At 31.6% G+C, this 25,054-nt stretch overlaps 2 protein-coding genes across 2 annotated transcripts; both read right to left on the bottom strand.

The window, feature by feature from the left end:
- Positions 1–2,975: 2,975 nt before the first annotated feature.
- On the bottom strand, positions 2,976–6,007 carry LOC145624698 (uncharacterized). The gene is made up of 4 exons (XM_081677789.1): positions 5,857–6,007; positions 4,277–5,398; positions 4,106–4,179; positions 2,976–3,886 (listed from the first exon to the last, which is right to left on the bottom strand). The coding sequence occupies exons 2-4, from the start codon at positions 4,427–4,429 to the stop codon at positions 3,067–3,069; spliced, it is 1,047 nt and encodes a 348-aa protein (XP_081533915.1). The 5' UTR covers positions 4,430–5,398; positions 5,857–6,007; the 3' UTR covers positions 2,976–3,066.
- Positions 6,008–16,609: 10,602 nt separating this feature from the next.
- Positions 16,610–20,800, bottom strand: LOC145621192 (putative axial regulator YABBY 2). Its single transcript, XM_081675932.1, has 6 exons — positions 20,467–20,800; positions 18,567–18,689; positions 18,323–18,464; positions 17,639–17,687; positions 17,246–17,321; positions 16,610–16,971 (listed from the first exon to the last, which is right to left on the bottom strand). The coding sequence occupies exons 1-6, from the start codon at positions 20,533–20,535 to the stop codon at positions 16,858–16,860; spliced, it is 573 nt and encodes a 190-aa protein (XP_081532058.1). The 5' UTR covers positions 20,536–20,800; the 3' UTR covers positions 16,610–16,857.
- Positions 20,801–25,054: the final 4,254 nt, after the last annotated feature.

The raw sequence follows: 25,054 nt of genomic DNA, 5'->3' as shown, positions 1-25,054 counted from the left end.
CTATAGGAACAGATCACACGAGTATGACATCCTACCTTGTTAGAGTTGAGTTGGTTCAAATCGCTCAGCTGTCTGTCAGCAAACAAGAACTCCTTTTCTGCTGATTCATGTCACGCTTTATAAGTGAAGTAAACACGATGACAAAAAACCTTAACAAAAAAGTCATAAAAGGCACCTGAGCATTTGATGGTTCTGATTCATGCATAAACTTGCAATAAATTGCTTCAAGTAACTGCACATTGTTTAAGAAATTGTAGTCAAGCCTGCTAGTCATTTACAAGAAGAGAGCATAAAATGAGATTGATTAATTTCTGCATTGTGTTGATCTGTTCGATCTTTCTCTCTCATTCACCTTCCTCACAGAAAGATTGTAATCTGTCAAGCAGCACACATATTAGCTGTCGCGTGTTGGCCTAAAGTATATTTAGTAATTTTCTTGAAACATACAAAGAGGATTGCGATTATCATTGTTGGAAATACAAAGATACCAGCAACTGGTAACCCTTGAGGATCTCTGTTCTTACTACTCTGTGGCTTAGAGAGACAAGAAATCCAATCACATGATAGACAGGCAACAGGGACAGAATGGATAGCATACCAGCACGGTACACATTTAATATTATTCATTTTTCACAAACTTGAAAGTCCCCAATGGATAAATTTTTATAATTGGATTAAGATGCCAGAAAGGTCATGGGCCTACAGTAACCGCTTCTGTGTAATTCAAACGGTACCATTTGACCCTTTCCCCTCCTTGCTCTGCTCTAACAAAGCCTTGTTAGAAGAGTGGGAGTAAAGGTTTGATAAAATGGTATAACACTACTGAGAGTCTGACAAGAGCTGAATTAAATGAATATTGAATAGATTGATAGCATATAAGGTCCTTTTGCTACATACCAGCTGCATAGCTACCTGGTTTTCAGCAGTGATGCTTGCAATGCCATGTCTTTACGCTATTCCCTCCTAAATGCCCCAACAACAGAGCAACCTCAATTTCTTTCTTCTGAAGAGCATCATCGAACTTGTTAAGAGGATAGCTTGACACATAAATGAGAAAGTGTACACATGTTTAAGCAACAAAAACACAAACCTAGGCAGTCTTTTATTAGAGGCCAAGGGACTCAAGAACCATCAAGCCCTTCCCATTTAAAAGCACCAAGTGATCCTAGAAAACCCAATGTCATGGCATCATTATCCTGATTTAAAGTTACGCAGATGCAACACTCCTTTTTGCACAATGATTGATCAGATGGGTAAAGACACTTTTGAATCAGATCAGTTTTGTTTTCTGCAACTGCAGAAACAATATCGCTTTCCACAGCATCCCTGATGCCTTTCCTGAATGCTTCAAGGGGCTCGCCATCTTCAGCAATAGAACCTATCTGTGAATCCAACTTCTTATAAGTCTGACCAAGTTTACCACTAATGATTTCCCCAAGTATGTCAGAATTCTCACTAAGCAACTTCATTAGAGCATTTGGAAGCTTCATGGCTGGCACTCTAACAGTGCAACTTCCATCAGAAGTTGTCTTTTCAACATATTCTGTATTTCCAGACAATACTTCCAAATTATCTAATATATTAGGTTCTTCACCCTCAATAATCTATTTGTAGGAGACAAGTGGTCGAGACAAATCTTTCCATCAAATCCTTAATGCATCCATCTCTCAAGTGCACCTCTCCAGCAGCAGCAAGCACATTTTCTCCCCTAGATGAGACAGAAACCTTCACAACCCCTCATAAGTGCATACATATCTACTGGATCAAAGGGCTCAAGGACAACTTTTAAGAATTGGTAAACCTGAACATCAAACTCTAGAAAGGTCAACAGTTCTTTGTCAATGAAAGTTTCGCACTTTGTAAGACATGATGCCCTAGTCCTCTCATAGCTACCACATTTCCAGCCGTGACAGATGCAACAGGTGCAAGACCCTGGCCCTTCATCTGATACAATGACTGCAATTCCGCTTCCTGCAAATGCTTCTCCTTTTAGTGGATCATACAACGATGAAAGAACATAGATTTTACTGCTCAGCATCAAGGCTTCCACTATAAATTCTAGCAAATGCAAGAAAATATTCATCTGACTCTGTGTCGTTCCCATTTTTTTATCAGTAAAGTCATTCGAAACCCCCATCTAGACCCTTATGAGGAATCACCTTTGTAGGGACAGCAAAGATCTTAGCAATAGCAGGTGCTTCAGAACTAGCAGCACAAGTTTCAACACACTTCCTCACATATTCAGCCTCTGAAAACACCTCATATTTAGCTATCTCATCCTCAACTTAACTTCTCTCTTTGGAAGCAAACGAGAGACTCGTATGACTGAGCAGTAACTGGATCTGGGCATACATATTATGACCATGAACAATATGGTCTCTAAATGCGGAAGCCCACGACTCATAACTGAAGAGCAACTTTAAGATCCTTTTATTGCTTTTCACAGTATGGCACTACAAACTTAAACCTCTTGATCAAAAAAACAAAGGTTGAGTTGAGCTTCCTTCACCAATCATTTCTTCCCCACTAACTGGAAGCCCTTAATAAACCATGCTCTTGCCGAAACCTGAAAATAACTTTTAGACTCTTGCAAAGAAATAAAGATTATCTTTCATCATGCAAGCTTAAGCATGCTTGTACAATCTAATCAAGGTTTTTAGTAGGTTGAGTATGTGTTTAGTTAGGTGGGTCATTACCTGAAGAAGTTGTTTTATAACATTTCAAGCACTTGGAACATTCAACTTTTCATGTCAAAAAAAATAAAAAAACATTCAACTTTAACCACCCTATCAACCGGGGCTTTGGTTAGGGGTCATTCCTTACAAATTTAGACGAAGAAAACTCTGATACGGGGTAACCCACATCAATTAGGTCTTCATCTACCATTCTAACGCATAATTCGTACAATAAAAACATAGTGAACAAACAAAAAAAAAATTATAACACAAATAATGATAATCCAACTGCAACTAGAATAAGAAAATTATAGTACATAAATAAAACTTGTAATAACTCATTGATATCATATAGAAAACACTAATAACAACAATAGAGGTGAAATTGTTGCTAAGAAGAAATGCTACAATTATCAAATTTCTGGACAAATTCTTGATAACCCCATACCACAGAGACTAATAAACAATAGGTTGACGATGAATTCAACCCGTTGATTATCTGTTGCTCATTGAGATCTTCGGTATCACAATCTCGAGGCTTGAATGATACCTTACCCCTTATTGTTTCAACACACTCACCCTTAACCAAAATATTCAAATCAACTTTTAAAATAAGTGAAGCAATTGATGGCACAGCAATCACAGATTTTCTCAAAGGTAGTTCATTACCACCCTTTATCAACACAGACTTGCCCTTTTCATAAAGAATACTTTGAAAGTAGTTCTTCTCATAGTTGGTGGAGTAATTGTAGTTGCTATACCTACCATTAATACTCCCACAAACACGACATTCACCTCCTTTCTCAGGCGTCAATAATGTAAATTTTACTCTAGCTTGTGTTGCATCCTGAAATACTGTATAATATGCGGCCGCATAACTGTGTTTACCCGGAACTATAGAGCACAAACGTCTATTATACTCGGGCAGAATCCTTTCACTATATTCCAAAAATCCTCTGCTGATTTGATGACCTTTAGCATCCTCCAAATAAAAAAACATACCAAAATTAGGAGCTGTGATACAATATTGAGATAGCTGCGGATATAAGATGCCAACTTCCAACTCGTGTACACTAAAGCAATTCTTGATTTCAATGATCTCATATGCATCCATTTCTCCAGTGAGACTCAAAACATCACCTAAGTCATCAAAAGAACAAATGGAAACACAAAATAACTCCACAAGCTCTTCGGGGCAGGAATTTGTGAGCCTGGAAAATCAAGATTAGATCAATTAAAAAATAAATTTTTTTAAAAAAAAAAAAAAAAAAAGACCACCCTTTATCACTCAGCTTTATAGTCTACCAATTTTGTCTTACAAAAATGTTCTAAATCGAAATAACAATAATAAATTAACAATTTTAACATGTATATGTATAGAGAAATATTCAGAATTCAAATAATGTGTACATATCAAAATTTCCACTTACCACTTTTTATCGCACAATGATTGTAGCTGTGGTTGAATATAAACACCAGTTTCATTGGATGTCATCTCCATGAGCTGTAGCCAAAAGAATAATAAACATTAGATCTGATAAAAAAAAAAAAAAAAGTAGCAAAATAGCAAAGGAACAACAAGAAAACATAAATAAACCCACCTCCTCAAGACTTTTTTGTTTCTCCTCAAAACTACTCCCTTCTTTCCAATCTAATTCTTCACTTTCATCATCACTAGGAGCATCATTCCACTCTCGAAGATAGTTTTCTGGTAGCTTATCGAAAGCATGCTTCCAAGTCACATTCACTAACATCTTACATTTTTGCCCAACAATTTCCTTTTCATACTCGTCCCCATAACGTGTATCCACTGGAATGAATTCCAATTCACTTACAATAGTCTCTTCGCCATCGAATTTCAAATCAGCTAAGATTTGTAATGGCGAGTATGCTGGCACAGCTAACACACACAACTCAGTAGAAACCCCAAATTTTAAATTCAAAGACTCGTCAAGAAGCTCATGGAACACTTTCCTATTCCCAAGTATAATTGATGCTCCAAGTTTCAATTTCACTTCCTCGGAATCAATTTGATCACTTCCACTTACAACACTAAGAAAAGTAACACTTACACAAGCAAGTAATGCACAATATGATATTGTGCAGCTTATTTTAAGGGCACTTCTAAAGGGGCTTTCAGGAATAGGATCACTGAAATAGGTTGTGTTTAGAATTAAGTCGTTACAATCACCCTCAGAGAAATATAAGAACGCCTAATCTTCACAGAATACAACATCTCGGATCCTATCTTTGAGTAAAATATGTAGCCCAAGGTGTTTTGGAAGACATCGAGGGGTACCTAGTTGAGATTTTCGAAGAATAAGCGAGAAAGTATCTTCCAAAACCATGGTTTTGGCATCTTTGCGATCTAACTTGAAGAGGGTAAACACATTTCCATTGTCATCAACCAATCTAATATGACCATAGAATTCAATTACAACACCAAATTTGAGTCCCCGAACATCATTAACATATCCCTTTCTCACATCCATATCTAGAAACAAGTTCCTGGAGATTTTGATAGACGACAACTCAAACAAAGGAGATGCTGGAATATGAGGATTACGAGGCTCACAATAATCTGATTCCAGTATTTCCTTGGCGCGTTCAGCATACCAAGGATCTGAATCATCTTCCGCGATACTTTTCATAAACTCGACATATTCTGGGTGTTCAACATCTACCCATTTCTTCTTACTCGTAGACATTGTATATGGGGTAAACTTAAGAATTTAGTCAGTATTTTCACCCAAAAAAAAAAAAAAAAAAAAAAAAGCATTACTTTTTCAGAACCTTAACATTAACATTAACATAGCAGTAGCCCTAGGCTCATAGATTAAATATGAAAAGTAAGAAACCCTAAGTTCTTAAATCTTAACCCCTAATTTCATAGATTAAATATGAAATCATCAAATTTACTAGCCCATTGTCAATTATAATATCAATTTTCAGAAGAGAAAAAAAAATCGGCAATTCAATATTATCAATTCCTAAAAAAAATCAGAAACCCTAACTCCCTAATTTGATAAATTTAATAACAAATCACAATTTCAAAGAACAAAACACACAAATTGACTAGATTAAATAACATAAACAACTCAATTAAGTACAAAATCAACCTAATAAGTCAACAATTTGTGTATAATCCGAATTTAAAAACTTAAAAAATCAATTAACTTACCTAGAAAAGTCAAAGGGCACGCAACAAGGCTGTAGGAGTGGTACGGCTGTGCGGGCAGAGGTGGCTGGATGGTGCGGCGGCCGGCGGGGCGGAGCGATCGACGGCAGAAGAGAGAAGAGTGTTTGTTTTTTTTTCCATTCAATTCTGAACGATTTCCCTAGAAATTGTTTAAATCATAATTAATTCCTACTTTGGGTCGTTTTAAAAACAAATTCCATGTACGGTGTCCACGTAGGATCGGGTCACTATTTTTTTTTAAAAAAAATTAATATGTAAAACCGCTAGCGGTAATAACGGTTTTATCATTAAAACCGCAATCAACATTGGCGGTTTATTAATAAAATTGATGACATGTTTTTTCCTTTTTTTAATGCCTAACCTTTTGTATTCTTATTTACTTGGTTCTATGCTCCCACGATCATCTTCTTCACTTAGTCCTTTTTCACAATAGTAAATTAGGGCAATACTCTTAACCATAATTCTATCAATCGTCAATTGTCATTGCCAACAGTCTTCAACGTCGTGAGTACGGTGGCACCACCACCTGATTATCGTCATCCCAATCGTCATTCGTATATCTCAGGTTAGCCCTAATTATTTTCATTGGTAATTTTATAATTCATCATGAATATATTGTTTTATTCTTAAATAGATTCGAAATTATGGTTAATTTTTGGGCATAGAGTTGAAAAATTCATGAACTTGAACAATTATCATTTTAGGGTTTAATTGAAGGTGTATTGCAGTGGTTTATTTTTTGTCTCTATGTTATAGTACTTTGGCTTCTCTAATCTCTACCTATGTTTAATGCATGCAGTAAGTAGGTCTTATTTTTTAATTAGTTAATAGCTTTTCTGGTTTGGAATTCCTATATTATATCAGTCTATGGTGGGAGGTGGGCCTGTCATAAAGTGAAAAAACTCAAAAAATTTGTAGTAAGAACCGCTAATACTGATGTTGGTTTTACAAATACAACCGCCAACACCAATTGCGGTTCTACATTGAACCAACATGCAAGATAAAACCCGATCCTACGTGGACATCGTACAGGGAATTTGTTTTTAAAACGACCCAAAGTAGGAATTAATTTTGATTTAAACAATTTCTAGGGAAATCGTTCTTCAATTCCTTCGTTCAGCTTTTTTGTTTTTAATTTTTTTTGTTATTCTTTACTAGGTCACGTGACCCACCGTGACCAAGGGTGAATTTGATTCCATCCTAAAATTAAAAGCAAAATAGATTCAAATATCAAATTAAGTTCATAATTTTCTTCTCTAGAAACAATACCGACTTTAGTAATTACAAACCATAGTTCAATAGATAATCGATTTTAAAAGGACCTAAATTGAGTATACTGAAAATCAATCATCGGTCATCCCTAAAGTAGATTGTAAAATTGATATTCGATATAATTATAAAAAGAAACCATAATATTACCTTAGTAGTAGCTTCAATGGAAGATAGAAATATCAGAAGGAGCCTCAATGGAGAACCATAAAATTGGATGGTACCACTCACCCAATTGGACTCCCAGAGGGAATTAGGGACCATGGTGAACCTTTCGACAATTTTTATTTACAAACAAAAAAAGTAAAAAAAATTCAAAAATTGAAGTCTAATATACACGTTTTTTGAGAAATATTGGAGGTTTCGGGGACAAGTGTCGAAAAGGCTTGAGATTTTAGGAGATACATCTCTGAGTCATATAATGTTGTTTGGAACCATATATGATCATTATATGTTGTCATAAATGTTTGTTGTAGGCTTGAATTAATGAAATCAGTGTAAGTTGTAAACCGGTAAATTAGTCGTTTAAAGGCAAATTGGATGGTTCCACCCACCTAATTGAACTCTCGGATGGTATTGAGGACCATGATTAACATTTCGGCAATTTTTATTTCCGATGAAAAAAAGTCATAAAATTCCAAAAATTGAAGGCTAATATCAACGCTTTTGAGAAATTTTGGAGAGATATTAAGGGATACATCTCAGAGTCATATAATGTCATTTGGAACCATATATGATCATTATATGTTTTCATAAATGTTCGTGATAGGCTTGAATTAATGAAATCGGTGCAAGTTGTAAATTGGTAAATTGGACGTTTAAAGGCAAATTGGATGGATACACTCACCCAATTGGACTCCCAGAGGGTATTGAGGAACATGGTCAATATTTCGGTAATTTTTATTTTCGGGCAAAAAAAAGTAAAAAATTCCAAAATTAAAGGCTAATATCCACACTTTTTGAGAAATTTGAGAAGTTTCGGGACCCGATGTCGAAAATGCTTGAGATATTAAGGGATACATCTCGGAGTCATATAATGCTGTTTGGAACCATATATGATCATTATATGTTGTCAAAAATGTTCGTGATAGGCTTGAATTAATGAAATCGGTGCAAGTTGTAAATCGGTAAATCGGACGTTTAAAGGCAAATTCGATGATTCCACCCACCCAATTGGACTCCCATAGGGTATTAGGGAACATGGTCAATATTTCGGCAATTTTTATTTCCGGGCATAAAAATGTAAAAAAAATTCCAAAATTGAAGGCTAATATCCACACTTATTGAGAAATTTGAGAAGTTTCGGGGCCCGGTGTCGAAAACGCTTGAGACTTTAGGGGATACATCTCGGTGTCATATAATGCCGTTTGGAACCATATATGATCATTTTATGTTGTCATAAATGTTCGTGTTAGCCTTAAATTAATGAAATCAGTGCAAGTTGTAAATCGGTAAATTAGACGTTTAAAGGCAAATTGGATGGTTCCATCAACCCAATTGGACTCGGAGAAGATATTAGGAACCATGATAAACATTTTGGCAATTTTTATTTCCGGGTGAAATAAAGTTAAAATTTTCCAAAATTGAAGGCTAGTATCAACGTTTTTTGAGAAATTTGAGAGGTTTCAGGGCCTGGTGTCGAAAAGGCTTGTGATTTTAAGCGATACATCTCGGAGTCATATAATGCCGTTTGGAACCATATATGATCATTATATGTTGTCATAAATGTTCGTGGTAGGCAAGAATTAATGAAATCGGTGTTTGTTGTAAATCGGTAAATTGGACGTTTAAAGGCAAATTGGATGGTTCCACCCACCCAATTGGACTTCCAGAGGTTATTAGGGACCATGGTAGACATTTCGGCAATTTTTATTTCTGGGCAAAAAAAAGTCAAAAAATTCCAAAATTGAAGGCTAATATCCATGTTTTTTGGGAAATTTGAGAGGTTTTGGGGCCCGGTGTCGAAAATGCTTGAGATTTTAGGGGATACATCTCGGTGTCATATAATGCCGTTTGGAACCATATATGATCATTATATGTTGTCATAATTGTTCATTGTAGGCTTGAATCAATGAAATCGGTGCAAGTTATAAATCGGTAAATTGGACGTTTAAAGGCAATTTGGATGGTTCCACCCAGCCAATTGGACTCCTAGTGGGTATTAGGGACCATAATAAATATTTCGGCAATTTTTATTTCCGGGCAAAAAAAGTCAAAAAATTCCATAGTTGAAGGCTAATATCCACGCTTTTTGAGAAAGTTTGGAGTTTTGGGGTATAGCTGTCAATTTAGGTAAATGGTTCGGGTTTGGGTCGGTAAGAGTGGGTCGGGTCAACTCGGGTTAGGTCAATTCAGATTAATTCCATAACCTATGCGGGTCGGGTTTGGGTTGAGTCATGTTTGAGATGGGCCACGTTTGGTCATACTTCTTATCGGGTTTGGGTCAGGTTTAGGTCGGGTTACATTCGGGTCGGGTGAACAATAGTTCGGGTTTAATTCGGGTTTTCATGGGTTAAAACGGGTTAGGGTAATTCTCGGGTTCGAGTCGTGTTTGGTTCAAGTCAATAATTTGCGAGTTAGAATCAGGTCGGGTCATTCTCGGGTTTGAGTCGGGTTTGGTTCACGTCAATAATTTGCGGGTTATAATCAGGTTGGGTCATTTTCAAGTCTAGTCATTTTCGTGTTCAACTCGGGTTCGGTTCAAGGCAATAATTTGCGGTTTATAATCAGGTTGGATCATTTCCAAGTCGGGTCATTCTCAGAGTCAAGTCGGGTTATGTTCAAGTCAATAATTTGCAGGTTACAATCTGGTCGGGTTATTTCCAAGTCAGGTCATATTCGGGTTCAACTAACTCTAAATAGATAATTATCATTTTTATCAAGCTAATTATTTCCTTTGATTATAATATATATGGCAATATACTAGGGAACTATAGTTTATAATTTAGGAAGATAATTATCTCCTTTGACCATACAACAAATATATACTATATTTAACTCTTAAATTTGAGGATGATGCTCCTTTCTTTTGCTGGTCTGGACCGACTTGGTCTCCCTAGACAAAATGCTTTGATCAACAATAATAAGGTGGTTTAAATTGCATTTAAGGTGATTTGAAATCGGGTCAGAAACAATTTGGGTTGAATTTAGGTCGGGTCAATAACAATTCATGTTGATTTCGAGTCTGGTTAGTAACAGATCGAGTTTCATTTTTGGGTCGGCCCGGTTAGTAATAGTTCTGGTAAAATTCAGGTCGGATCAATAACAAGTTGGGTTGAATTTGGGTCAGGTCAATAACAAGTCGGGTTGATTTCGGGTCGGGTTTGTAACAAGTTGGGTTAAATTCGGGTCGGATTAGGAACGGGTCGGGTTGAATTTAGGTCAGGTTAGTAACAAGTCGGGCTGAATTCGGGTTTTGACGGGTTAAAACGGGTTTGAGTCAATTTCGGTTAAAGTCGGATTCAGTTTAGAGCAATAATTTACGGGTTACATTCGGGTCGGGTCATTTCCAGGTCAGTCCATGTTTGGGTTCGAATCTCACATACTCGGGTCAACTCGGGTTTAGGGTTGGTTTCAGTTCGGATTTGGGTCACTATTTTTTCGAGTTCAGATGGGTCGGTTAATAATCGAATTTGAGTCGGTATTTAACTTTTGACATCTCTTAAAAAATATATATACATAATGGAAACATATAAGGTCTTAAGATTTTAAATAAATGAATTGAAAAAGATAGAATTTGGCTAATATTTGTTGGCCGTAAACTCCTTTGGTAAACAGTTTATAAGTTTTATAACACATGTTAATTTTCTGTATATCTAGTGTGGATTATAATTACATAATTTTCTCTCTCTTTAATCTGTATATCTGGTAGCTAGGATACGATATATAGAAGGGGACCCAATTTGAGGTCAAGCATGCAGAATCTGTAACGTCAAATCATATAGTACAGTGTTTGTGTTAATGAATTGTCCTAAAAATATCAATCATGTATCATTTTAAATACTCCATCCGTCGAATAATCCCCTGTGCATATACAACCATTGTATGTTATCCCTACATACAACATCATTAAAATTTTGACACATCATTAGAAAAAGGGAGAAAATTAGAAGTCAAATATAAATTGAATATAATGGAACTTGGGCCCATTATTCTAACCAATCAAAACATGACAAATTAGAGTTGTATGTAGGGACCACATACAACAATTGTATGTGTAGCCTTTTGGGTCCCTTATGGACAAATTTTAGTTTCAAAATGTTCGCCTCATTTGCTTTTTCTAACAACCTTTTATGTTAATTTTTTACCAAAATTTCCTCCAATTTACAACAATATTTGTACAAATTTAATTTTTCCATGTAAATTTAATTTTCTCATGTACTTTTATTACTTTCTCTCTCTATTTTTTTTATACCTAATTTTAATTTACTTTTTCAATGTAATTATTCTATTCTTATTTGTGTTTTTTAATTCCCGTGAAAAATGCTCATAAGGGACTATTAAAGGAGGACGGAGGGAGTATAAATAATACCATAAAATAAAGTTTTGCTTTTGTAAACTTTAATAATTTAGAAAGAGGGATCTGATGAGGTCTGCCACTACAAACAGCAGCCCCCTCTCAAACAGCATAGTGTAAGTATATGCAGATATCATTGACATCTCCTTCTTTCCCACTCAACACATAAACTAGCTGAAAAATGTAAAGGAAAAAAAAAAAAAAAGTCCAGTTCTTTTGAACTTCTAAACAGAGCAAAACAAATTTTTATTCAGCAGATTTCAACATAATAAAGCAAAACAGATTTTAGTATAGTAGTTTATTAAGAGAATAAGACCTAAAATGATGAGTAACAAAAAAAATTTAATTAGATAATACTCTTATATGCAACTATACCCTACAATGCCTACATTAACAAGAGCATCAAGAACAATGATACAGTATATAACTATATACTGGTAGTTATATACGGAGTACTAGATTTAATTCAATTTCAGGTGTTCAATAGAGGATATTACTCCATACCATTCAATATTATCGCATTTTAACCAACTAAATTATTGTTGACATGCTTTGTAATACGTGTAAACAATACCCCCCATCCCATATTACATACTCTTGTTTATATATGTTTTTCTACTTTGGAGACTCAAAATGTTGTTCCTTTTCTATTTTTGGATAATATGTAAAGACTATTATATCCTCATTTTTATCAACTATATTAATTATACTTTTGAAATTATCATGAATATTTCACTTACCTTGTATGAGTACTTTTTTTTTTTCTAACTTTTGTTTATAATTATACTTTTCACCTTTTTTGATGTACTACATTCACTTTCTCCTCTTCAAGTTTTGTTAATAATTGTACTTTTCACCTTTTTTATAAATTTTATTATTATTTATTTATACTAGGTTAGATCCCGTGCCATAAACACCGTGATCGTTATAGATAATTAACAGATAAGTATTATAATCATAAATTAGTCGAGGAAAAATAAAATTATGTGATATGTTAAATTTTAATTGTAGTTTCTAAATACACAGTACAATTAAAAATAAAAGTAGGCAAAAATTCCAAGCAATATTTTTTTGTTGTAAAACAAATCACAAAATATTTTTTAGAATATATTTTTTGGTTTATAGTTGTCCAATTTTCTGTTTTAGAAAAATTATTTGTGAAATCTATTTATTTTAAATATACTGCATTAATATGGAATATGTATAACAAATAATATTATTTTTTAAATTGATTTGTTTCCTTAATTAATAGATTTAATTTCTTTATATAAAAAAATAGTAATAATTAAAGACACACCAGGAGATGACACGTGTCATTGATTGTGTGTCTTTTAGTATCTAGTATTGATATTTCATCCACTTTGGTTCTCATTCCATTTTTATATACCATGATAAAACACAAACATAAATTATATATTATGCATTTATGCCCTTTACTTTTGTGCATGCAGTGTTGTTTTAATTTAGTTAATCGAGCATATATGTAGTGGAAAATCGGATCCATTTCCTTTATTCACGATTTCACGTACAATAATTTAAATTTTTTTTTTTACGGGTTTCATCCTAAACATATACTACAAGTAATTCTTTTTTCTTTTTTTTTTTTTTTTTTAAAAAACCGGGAAATACAAGTAATTCTTTTGAATGTTCATTTTCTCTGATGATTGGGGCCATTCTACTATATATGATAAACTTTTGAATGATCATTTAAATTGTTTTGATTGAGACCAATGCACGACTTTACTTAATGTACCCAGCCTAATGAAATCACCATGATTATGTCTTTTCACATTTTTTCCGCAAAATACGGGTTTTGATAATTGAGTTGGAAGGGAAATGATTATGAATACCTAGAAATGTAAACATTAGTTGACACCTAATGAAATCATCAGAAGTGACTGTTAGAAAAGGGTGGAGAACACTATTTATACATACATGTCAATAGCACCCTTAGCTTGAACACTAAATTTTAGAAATAGTGAGTGTTAAATATTTATACATACATATTTGAATTGATGATTCATTCATGTAAATTATAAATGTATTAAACCTTAAAATTCAAAAGTATATATATCCTCGATCTCTTATTAATTTTTTTTTAAAGGTTTAATTTTGACTAACAAGAATCATAGCTAAAACTAGATGCATTCTCCTAATTTCACAAAGTATAGTTCAAATAATTAAAATAATAAAATAAAATATTACTAGTTGCTTTCACATTTTAAAAGTCAACCCTAATTCACTTTGTGTTACACCAAGGAAAAGACAATAGAAATGACATGAAAAGGATAACAAAAAGGAAAAGAAAATATGAAAAAGAGATTAAGTATATTTTCTTCCCCTTGTTAAAGTAAATAATGTTGCCAAATTTCTTTTTTAAGTCAATTTATATTTAGCAAAGCTTTTTATACAACAAATATATTATAATATACACTAGCACGCCAATCAATTCAAGTTGGTCGCATTTTATTGTGAAAAGTCATCCCCATTAATATACAGAGTAGGAATTTATTACTTCTTTTATTACCCTAAAAAAATCACCACATCTGGCATAAAAATCACCTCAATTCTAGAATATGCTATCTTATGTGTAGCCTTTACCTCTTATAAGGGTGTGTAATCTTCAATCTTTTTGCGTTAAAAAAAAAAAAAATTAATCTTCAATCTTTTTTAATGTTTTTTTTTAATAGTACTTGAATTTATTTTGTCCAAACTCAATTAATCTTAATAATAAGTTAAAACAAAAATGTACGAAGTATAATATTATAGCCGTGATTTTGTACACATTAAAATTCCATCTTTGTTTCCTTAAAATATTTCATATTTAACCATGATGTAATAGACAATTTTTCATCTCAAGTCTTTTTTACAACTTCCAATCAAGTACCTAAAAACATTGATTTGCACATTATGATTAAATTAATGATAAACACAGTTACGCAGGCCTGTTCAGTTCAGCTGATTTTAATTCAATTGTTTTCAGTAAATCAGAACAGACCCTCGATTAATATTATGGTAATAATATAAAAGATCGAATAAGGGCCTGTTTGGATTGACTGAACTCAGTTGAACTGAACTGAACTGAACTGAAGTGAAGTGAAGTGAACTGAACTTATTAATTAGTGATTTTTAACTACGTATTAGTGATCTTTGATTATTTATTGATTATTTATTACTATACATATGTGTATATACAAATGTACATATTATTATTATTATTATTATTATTATTATTATTATTATTACTTATTGATGATTATTATTATTATTATTTATTGATTATTATTATTATTATTATTATTATTATTATTATTTATTGATGATTATTATTATTATTTAAAATTATTATTAGTATTATTATTTCAATTATTATTGTTATTATTATTATTATTATTATTATTATTATTATTTATTGATTATTATTATTATTATTATTATTTATTACTTATTGATTATTATTATTATTATTGTTATTATTATTATTGTTGTTGTTGTTGTTGTCGTCGTCGTTGTAATAAGAGCTTAAAAGAATGAAATTTGGCTTTATATCATTAGCAATATCATTAGACGTAAATTAAGAGCTGAGCTGAACTGAAGTGGCCCTAAATGCTACTTGTACAAAAAAGAAGTACAAACAGGGGCATGCAAACAAATTTAGGACGGTCCATAAGTCAGTACTCTGTATATTTATATTCTTGTAAATGTATAGTACACTGTGCATTTAACTACATAAATAAATACACGTAAAATCTACCATCATTGAAATGAAGTAGGAAGAAATTCCCAAAGGAAGAATTTATCATTTATTCGTGAAATTTTGTTTTGATATGTAAAATAAAATCATGTCCATAAAATTCGGTGAAAATATTGGTGATGTTGTCTGTCGACGACTAAAGTTGGGCCCGGACCCACTGTTTGGTGATAGTGACCACTGAGTATAGCATCTGTAACTATCAATGTCCATATTATTTCATCATTCATTCATTCATTCATTCATATTTGCATTTCTCTCTCCCCTAACTAATTTACTGTTCTCCATTTACTAGTTTAGATTATGGTTAATAAGTTTATACATCGAGTTTGAATTAGTTCATACTTCATATACTAGAAGTTCATGCATGATGCATCTAATTAAGTTTGACCAACGACTTCATTAAATTTAGATTGGATTAATAGTCATAAATTAAAGTGTATATCAAGATTTTCGGCTGAAAAGAGGGTCATAATATATATTCCATAATACTTTCTTCGCTTCATATTAATTGCAAATAATATGAAACAGAGGTAGTAAAACATCTTTAACACAATGGCTAGGGCTTGTGCAGTATTGTGTATTTGGTATTGACATGGGTTTTCTATATGCTGTGGATGGTCATTGAGGAACCTTAATGATGGCGCGAACAACTAGCAAGCTAGTGAGCTATGGCCTGTATATGGTGCAGATTGATATAGTATAAAACATATTCCTAGGCCTCAACCATTAGCTTAAGCTTTTGGTTGAGTTGGTCCACTAACATGGTATCGGAGCCAGCGTGACACAAAGGTCACGGGTTCGAATCTCATCCGCCCCTCCTTCAAAGTGGAATTAATTCGCACCAGGCCACATTTCAAGCCCAAAGAGCCTTTCATGTGAGAGGGAGTGATAGAGTATAAAACATATTCCTGGGCCTCAACCATTAGCTTAAGCTTCTCAATTCCTCTACGTACATGATCGATTTAGGATTTCTAATTGAAAGGAAATTCTCATAATATGAATTATTTAACCTAATTGCATACTCAAGTACGTATATAATTTCATGATAAATGTACTAACCTATATAATGTCATGTTAAATGTACTACCTTAGATTGAATTAGTAATAATGTACTGAATATATGAGTTAAACAAAAGAGATGAATAGTACAACTACATAATATATGGAAAACAATATAATTAAAAAATGCATTAAAATTCATATATAAGTATAACCCCACTTTTTCAATTCCCTATTATATTATCTCCACGTACAACATACAAGTATTAGTTACAACTCACAAGTGTACGTCATATATAGACAACAATATAGTCATTTTAAAAACTGTGTACATATAATTATATATAAAGAACAGATTAAAATTAGCTAAGCTCGATTAGTTTAGCTAATTAACATTGTTGTGTGGACTGATAAAAATTAAAGTAAATAAGAAAGGATTATTAATTCAGTAAAATCCATGAGACTTGTTTGTCCCTTCTCCAGAAACTGGTTGGTCCAACCTTGCTTGGCTTTGCCCGTCCAGATTTAGGCCAAAGTGAATATGAGGAAAATGTGCCCACTGCCAAGCCAACATTATGTTTACTATTAGCTTCTACAGTTTACTAACGTCAGCGTCGGTGTAACTAATTATTATTTTATGTACATACGAGTGTATAATAATTGTGTAATAGACATGCAGTAAAATCGACGAATTTATCAAGTACTCCGTAATAATCATGTATACATTTAATGTATGTATGATAGACACAATCAAGTCGGATTAGATCGGATCATAGCAGATTAGGTGAAATAACATAAAATTAAAGTTACTTTTAGAACATAAAAAGACTTACATTCTTAGCTGCTGCACTGAAGGCCTCTCTATGGCTAATTTCAGGATTGCTGGCTTTTATCCTTTGGATTTCCTCCCTTCAATAGAGAACCAAATTATTAAGAAAGGGGAAACAAAAAAATAAAAAATTGGGGGTAACAAATTAGTATATTAGTATTTTTACAGTATTATTCAAGATGTAACAAATTAATTAGTATTAAAAGTTTTTTTTTTTTTTTTTATGTTTTCAAAAGCAAATGCTTCATGCTTAACAACATATTTAATTAAAAATTTAAGAGTGAGCATGAGAAAACCAAACAATTATAAGTTCATACTAACAGGTGAATAAGTATGTTATAAGTAGACAAATAGAGAGATTAACTAGAACTTGCAATGGAGATTTAGTAATCCTTACTTGATAAATTTATTATAAGCCGAAGGAACGCGTTGCCTCTTTTCCGGGGCTGCTCAACAATAAACATATAAGACAATTAGAGTTTACCTAAATGCCTTAGAAAGCAACAAGCCAACAAATAACATGGTTAAAGCTCTTGTGTGTTTGCGTGTTTGTGTGTGTTTTAATGCTTGCGTTACCCTTTGATCAAGTCGAAGTAATGCTTTTATGTTTAATTTGAACAAATATGTAATTAAGTTGGATGTTCAAATCTTCATTAGGTTAATTTCATGAAATCAAAACACTTTCTTGTATAGGGCTAGCTTGTTTGTTGAACAAAAATCCTAAGAATTAGGGCTTGTTTGTTGCTGTTAAAGATCTATTGAAGTTCGGTTTTCAGGTTTATTATATTACTCCGTAACATACATATAGTCATATATAAATGTATCTATAATTTTAAGTTCATAATACGACTTTAAATCCTCAAAAACAAAAAGGGACCTAACTATGATCAACTATGAAGAGTAACAACTAACAAACCATAATATCTAAACATTTCATATACTACTTCCGTTAAATGTTATGTGCAACTTTGGAATATTTTATATCTCACAAATAATTCCCCAAAGTTGCACATACCATTTAACGGAGGTAGTATAAATATATCAATTGAATTAAGATTAGCTGAAAAAATTAAGTACTTACGACGAATGGGTGGGGGACGAGTCTGTTGAACATCATGATCATCAGAAGCGATTGTAGTAATAGTTGAAGACGATGAGCCGCCTGTTATAGTACTACTACTATCTCTGCTCACATCTTGATAATTATAGTGCTGCCTCAGCAACTATATATAGATTTTAATTTCTTAACATACACTTTGTTCAAATAATTGCAAAGAAAGAAAAAATAAAATAATAAAATGAGATCAATTGTAAGTAAATTATACCTGGAAATTATCTTGATAAGGCATAGATGGAGGTGAAAGTCCAATGTTAACAGAGAGAAGATTGGCACAATGCCCACATCTGACTGTTACCATATTATACATGCTGCAGCATGGCACGCTTACCTGCCGCGTTTTAATAGCTAGTCAATTAGATTTAATGAAATATGTCGTAAATACTAATTCATAGTCCTGTAGATTTAGCTATCATGTTATTAGTTCAAATTACATTATTAGCGTGACCTACAGTCAATCTCATGATGATCTAGATTTGTTGAGAAACTATCATCAAGTAAAACCTAGCTACTAAGATTGGACCAAATGGAAAAAAGCAATAAGGAGAATTGATTTACATATACACTTCAACTAAATACTTTATTGATTTAAAAGTATAATTTTAAGGACTAGAAAATAAATAGTACCACCAAAACCAATCCTAATCCCATGTGGGAGAAGATCTTGAACATTTGACATTTCATATACAACCTCCGGATTGTATTATATGCAACTTTGGGGTATTATTTGTGAGATATAAAAAATTCCAAAGTTGCATATAATATAATCCGGAGGTAGTATACAAGTCCTACATATCGATCTTAAATGAGGATCGAGTCGATTTAATCCCACACACCACATCAATAGGCTAAAATACACTCTACCAATGAATTAAATTCATAACTTAGATTAGGTTTCGAAAAATAATTCGATTGATGATACTCTCATAAAATTAATAGTGTGAACAGAGTGGATAACAGATTTTTTTCGTATTGAATTGTCACCGTAATTGTTATCTATGTTTGTACTAAGAATAATAGATTTACGAGTAGTTAACGAATAACAACGCGATCAAAAGAATATACTTGGTAGAGTATAAAGTTACATGAAGTGTGGTACACAACATGAAAAAGACAACCCTAAATGAGAAATCTCTTTCCATTTTTGCTGCAGTTCTGGCTTGGGTTCACAAACCCTGACATCCCCTTTTCTTCCCAACATAAAAGTCAAGAGGGGAAAAAAAAAAAAAAAAAAAAAAGTTAAAGTGAAAACGATCTCACTCATTTTAACTTATAAATCGATCCAGATCATATGAAATGCGGAGTATCATTCATTTACGAATTAATAATTTTTGTATACTAAGAAAGAAAAACTAATGTTGTATTATACTCTTAGTACAAATTAATACGAAGTAAATCATTAAATAAATTTTTTTGTTATTAATTTAAGCAAAGGAAGGATTTTTATTTTTATTTTCTAAAAATAAATTAAAAAAAAAAAAATTCAATTTTTTACATGCCAAGGAAAAATGAGACTGTACCAATGCAACACTTTGGTACAGATGAAGAATCATAAGTGACTGAGATCAGTGAGATGTGGTCATCATTCAAAAAAAAAAAAAAAATTATTTGTTGTACTTGATTTTATATAAATAAGTTAAGTTTGTAAGGCAATATCATAATAATGTTGAAGTACAAATGAAATTTCATTGGATTAAACATACACTAAACAAATTAAATTATACTAATAATTAGCTAGACTAGCTACCTGTTTCATTGATGAATGATGATGAACCCTAATTTATATATACTTTATTAATTAAGGTTTGCAACCCTACTTTTATACATACTAACATACATAGGCTGCTTAATTAACAACTCATAATTTTTTTTTCAGAAAGTTAAAGGTAGCTTATACACCCTCCATTTCTTTTTGTTATCTACGGAAAAAATATATTTATTAGTACAAACTTTTAATTTGTTTAGCAAAACCTAAAACTTGATCAGAAATAGAAAAAAAAATTAATAAAATCTGATCTAATAAACTCAAAGATAAAGAATATGTGGGAGATTTTTTCTTTCTTAAATAAAGAAATAAATAAAAAAAGAGGAGAGAGAGAAAAGAGTACCGCTAAAATGGTGTTGCAGAAGGTGCAGTGGACATAGCAGACTCGCTCTGCTGATGTACTGAACTCCATCGATTATCTCTGATTTTTTTACTTTTTTTTTTGAAAAGTTATTAAAATTTCAAGTATATAATAGACAAGAAAATTCACTATTTTGTGCTATTACTTGAAATTTATTTGATCAATCTAAGATAGAGAAAGAAAGGGAAAAAAGAGGAGGAGAGAGAAAGATAATGTAATGAAAAAAGAGGAGAAAAAAAAAAGAAGTAAAATAAGCTGTAACAGACTATAGTCCATACATAAGACTCTGGTCGGTTGGGAAAGGATCATACAAAGTGGGATGGAGTCGTACAATTTAATTAGCTTATGGATGTGATAAGGGATTTTAATTGATGTTTAGCCATATAGGAACCTAGTCAAGGCCTTGTTTTTTTGGGGCCGGGGTCGGGTCCTCTCCTATTCTCAAAACAACGGTTGGATGCACACGAGGGACAATAATTAAGGATTGGTCGTATTTTCCCCAGATTAATTAGGTGTTCTAATGTGAAGATAGGTATTTAAGCAAAAGAAATTACATGGTAAAGTATACCAACACATTAGGGTTACATCATTAAACTATCAAAATTTAAATTATCGTTACTTTGAACTATATATTTTCAAATTGGATCTTGTTATAGTTGTTATTTGTTAACAAATGCCCTCAGGGCCCAGGGCGTTGAGTAAGCATTTAAAATATTACCTAAATTAGTATTAATTTGGGAAAGCGTGACAACATCACGTGTCGATCGGTATAATTAATGTTCATTTTAATTTAATCTTTAGACTTTTAACTAGCTTATCCAACGCCTCCGGGGCATTCATTAGCTTTTGCCTTATAAATTAATATCGAAAGCTAATTAGTTAATAAAATCACATTTATCGACAAAAACATGTACATTTTTCCATTAAAATGAGCGTATTTCTATTTCACTTTTCTTAACTATTGTCCATGTTCTAATGGTTATTACTGCGTAAGTTCAAATACTCCTCTCTTATTGTCCATGTTCTAACGGTTCTTACTGAAATATGAAGTAAAAGTTACTGCCGCAATTTATACCATATTTAGGCTTTAAGTTTACATATTTTCATCATATAGTTCCTTACATTTTCACTTAATTTGTTTAATTCGATTGATCAAATTGTTTACATCTGCTAGCTCTTTGATGCATGAAAATTAACTACATTGCTCAAATGAGTGATGCTCACTTGAAGCCTACTTACCGCACCAATTAGAACTCCACTATTCTAGCATAAATAAATAATTAATTATGTTATAATTAATAAAGTAACTTTTTATATTGTTGATCTTATTTTTACTTATTTTATTAAAATTAATAGACTAGAATTAACAAGTCAAGATTAGACAAATTCAATAAATTTGTAAACTTTTGTAAACTAAAACCTGGGTTATTAATAAGGAGCTAGTTACCTGATCAAGTTCAATTTACAATGTCCGAGTTAAGTTTTAATAAGAACTAAAAAATGAAACTTAAGTTAACCAGTAGAATTCACTCTGATTAACAGTTGTTATGATTTTTTTTAAAGATTGTGTTTCAATACAATATATAAATCATTGTAAGTCTGTGTCATCTAAGACAAATCTGTGTAGATTACGTGATTTATGAATAACTATCTCGTCCTTGAATATTTGTATAATGGGAAATAGAAGTTGGTGGGGGTGGAATAATAACAAGCAAAAGGTATGAAACTACAGGAGGAATTAGGAAAGTGAAGGTAGCGTGTTAATACTAGCAAAAAAAATGGGGTCATTTTAATTTGGTACGTTGGCCAAATAAAATGGACCCTTAGGCCTTAACTAGAGAATATGATCATCAAGGGCTTATTGACAATTGGCAACTAATGCTTGTGTGAAGCCAACATAAATTGGGTCTTTTAATTTGGTTTTAGTGAAAATTTTCAGGTTTACTATCTCCACCATTAATGTAATTGTCATAGTCAACAAGTAAAGGGAGAAATGGCCCTATATATATATGTACTTATCAATTGCAAATTTAATTTGTAATAATCTCGCAAATTTTTAAAAAAAAATCAGGATATTTATTCAATTATTACCATGAATTTTAGAGGTTGGAAATAATTTTGATATGAAGATATTTATTCAATTATTACTAAAAATAGTTGGTCATAAGTTAATTAAATTAGTATATATATGTGTATTTTGTTTGGTGTGTTGAGGCGGCCATTCATAAACCTCTGTGTTTTTGTATGCACATAAATTAAAGAAGCATTCATGCACAATGCTTGTTTAATTATAAAGTTTAATTTGTATGGAGTATTATTAATTGATTATTTGCACATATATTAGGTTGCAGAGTATTTATTAGTGTGAAAATATAAAGTCTGTTAGGACATATGACAAATAAACTATGTGGTTCAATACTTCAATCATACAAATTAAAAATACTTATACAAAGTTGTTAGATATGTGAGACAACGAGGAATAGCTCTAGGAAGACAATGTTCTATTTTATGTTATCTATAGTTTTGTACTCCGTATATATACTCTACCTATTAATAAAAATGACAAGTAATGCTATTAACCCTATATCCCTAAACTTATCATAAATTAAGCTCTTTAAATATATAAATATAATATTCAAGTATAAATTCTATTTACCAATAGCAATTAGCTTTGTGGCATACATCTCCCTAGTTATATATATAATGTCACTATAGTATTTTATCAATATGAAGTTTCACTCTTAGTATAAACTTATGAGAGACTTTGGGCCTGTTCATATTTACTGAACTGAGCTGAACTGAACTGAACTGATTGGAGCTGAACTGAACTGAACTGATTGGAACTGAACTGAACTGAACTGAACTGAACTGAACTGAACTAAGCTGAAATGAATATTTTATGAGAGAGGGAAATTAAGAGCTGAACTGATTGGAGCTGAACTGAACTGAACTGATTGGAGCTGAACTGAACTGAACTGATTGGAGCTGAACTGAACTGAACTAATTGGAGCTGAATTGAACTGAACTGAACTGAACTGAACTGAAAATAAGTAAGGGCCTGTTCCGATTGACTGAACTCAGCTGAACTGAACTGAACTGAGCTGAACTGAACTGAACTGAACTGAACTTATTAATTAGTGATTTCTAACTATGGATTAGTGATCTTTGATTATTTATTGATTATTTATTACTATACATATGTGTATATACAAATGTACATATTATTATTATTATTATTATTATTATTATTATTATTATTAATTTTGATTATTATTATTATTATTATTATTTATTGATTATTATTATTATTATTTATTGATGATTATTATTATTATTTATTGATTATTATTATTAGTATTATTATTTCAATTATTATTGTTATTATTATTATTATTATTATTATTATTATTATTATTATTATTATTATTTATTGATTATTATTATTATTATTATTATTATTTATTACTTATTGATTATTATTATTATTATTGTTGTTGTTGTTGTTGTTGTTGTTGTTGTTGTTGTTGTTGTTGTTTTTGTTGTTGTCGTTGTAATAAGAGCTTAAAAGAATGAAATTTGGCTTTATATCATTAGCAATATCATTAGACGTAAATTAAGAGATGAACTGAACTGAACTGAACTGAACTGAATTTCAACGGAAGAGAACAGACCCTTTGAATGTGATAATATGGTATAGTAATATAATAATGATAGATTATGAAACAACCTTCATAATAATAATAATGTACATTGTACAATACAGCAATTAAAGTTAAGAAATTAGAATCTGAATGGAGAGTAAAACAACTATTTCAGATCATGTAACAAAATAATGTTCTCTATCTGTTTTGGGGAAAAAAACATCTTAGAAAAAAAGTTTAAGATCTATTTTAAAATGAAAAAAAGGGGGAAGGGTAAAATAAATTAAAGAGTCAAATATTTATATCAAAATATAATACATACAGAGTACTATTTTTTAGACACAACTCAATAGTTGGTATTTTTGAGCTCAATTTTTTATTATCATTATAATTTTCTTGAATAAATAACTTATCATTTCATCATATCAACAAGTTTAGCTAACATTTTCTTTTTTTTTTTTGACAAAATTCAAGCTAACATTTTCAATTCTTTTGAAATAATGAGTTAATTGATGAAAATGAAACACCAAACTTTACCTTAAACTAGTAGTAAGACAAACTTAACAGGTTGTCTATGGACTCTATGGCTGGGCCATATTTGGTGTATATTTAGGCCAAATTAGTTAAAATCATAAAGTTGTCATTATAGAGTGTGTAGATATATTACCATTTTCAGTCATAAGTGGCTATAAATTTCAACAAAAGTAAGATAACTATAAACTATTCACTTGATCACAAAATAAATGTTTTTAAACTTTCTTATTAAATTCTTGCTCAATTGGTCTAACTACGACTTATTGTGATAAATTATATGAACATCACTATGAAAATATATACCAATAAGATCATAACTTTCATCCTCATTTGTAATTTGTACTAGTCTCATGGCTCATTAAATTATAACCGTTTATGATAAGAACTTAACATTT

The sequence above is a fragment of the Chenopodium album genome, chromosome 3, assembly GCF_948465745.1.
Source record: "Chenopodium album chromosome 3, dcCheAlbu1.1, whole genome shotgun sequence".
Classification (NCBI taxonomy): domain Eukaryota; kingdom Viridiplantae; phylum Streptophyta; class Magnoliopsida; order Caryophyllales; family Amaranthaceae; genus Chenopodium; species Chenopodium album.
Note: the sequence above shows the minus strand (reverse complement) of the source record. Positions and strands in the feature narration are given on the sequence as shown.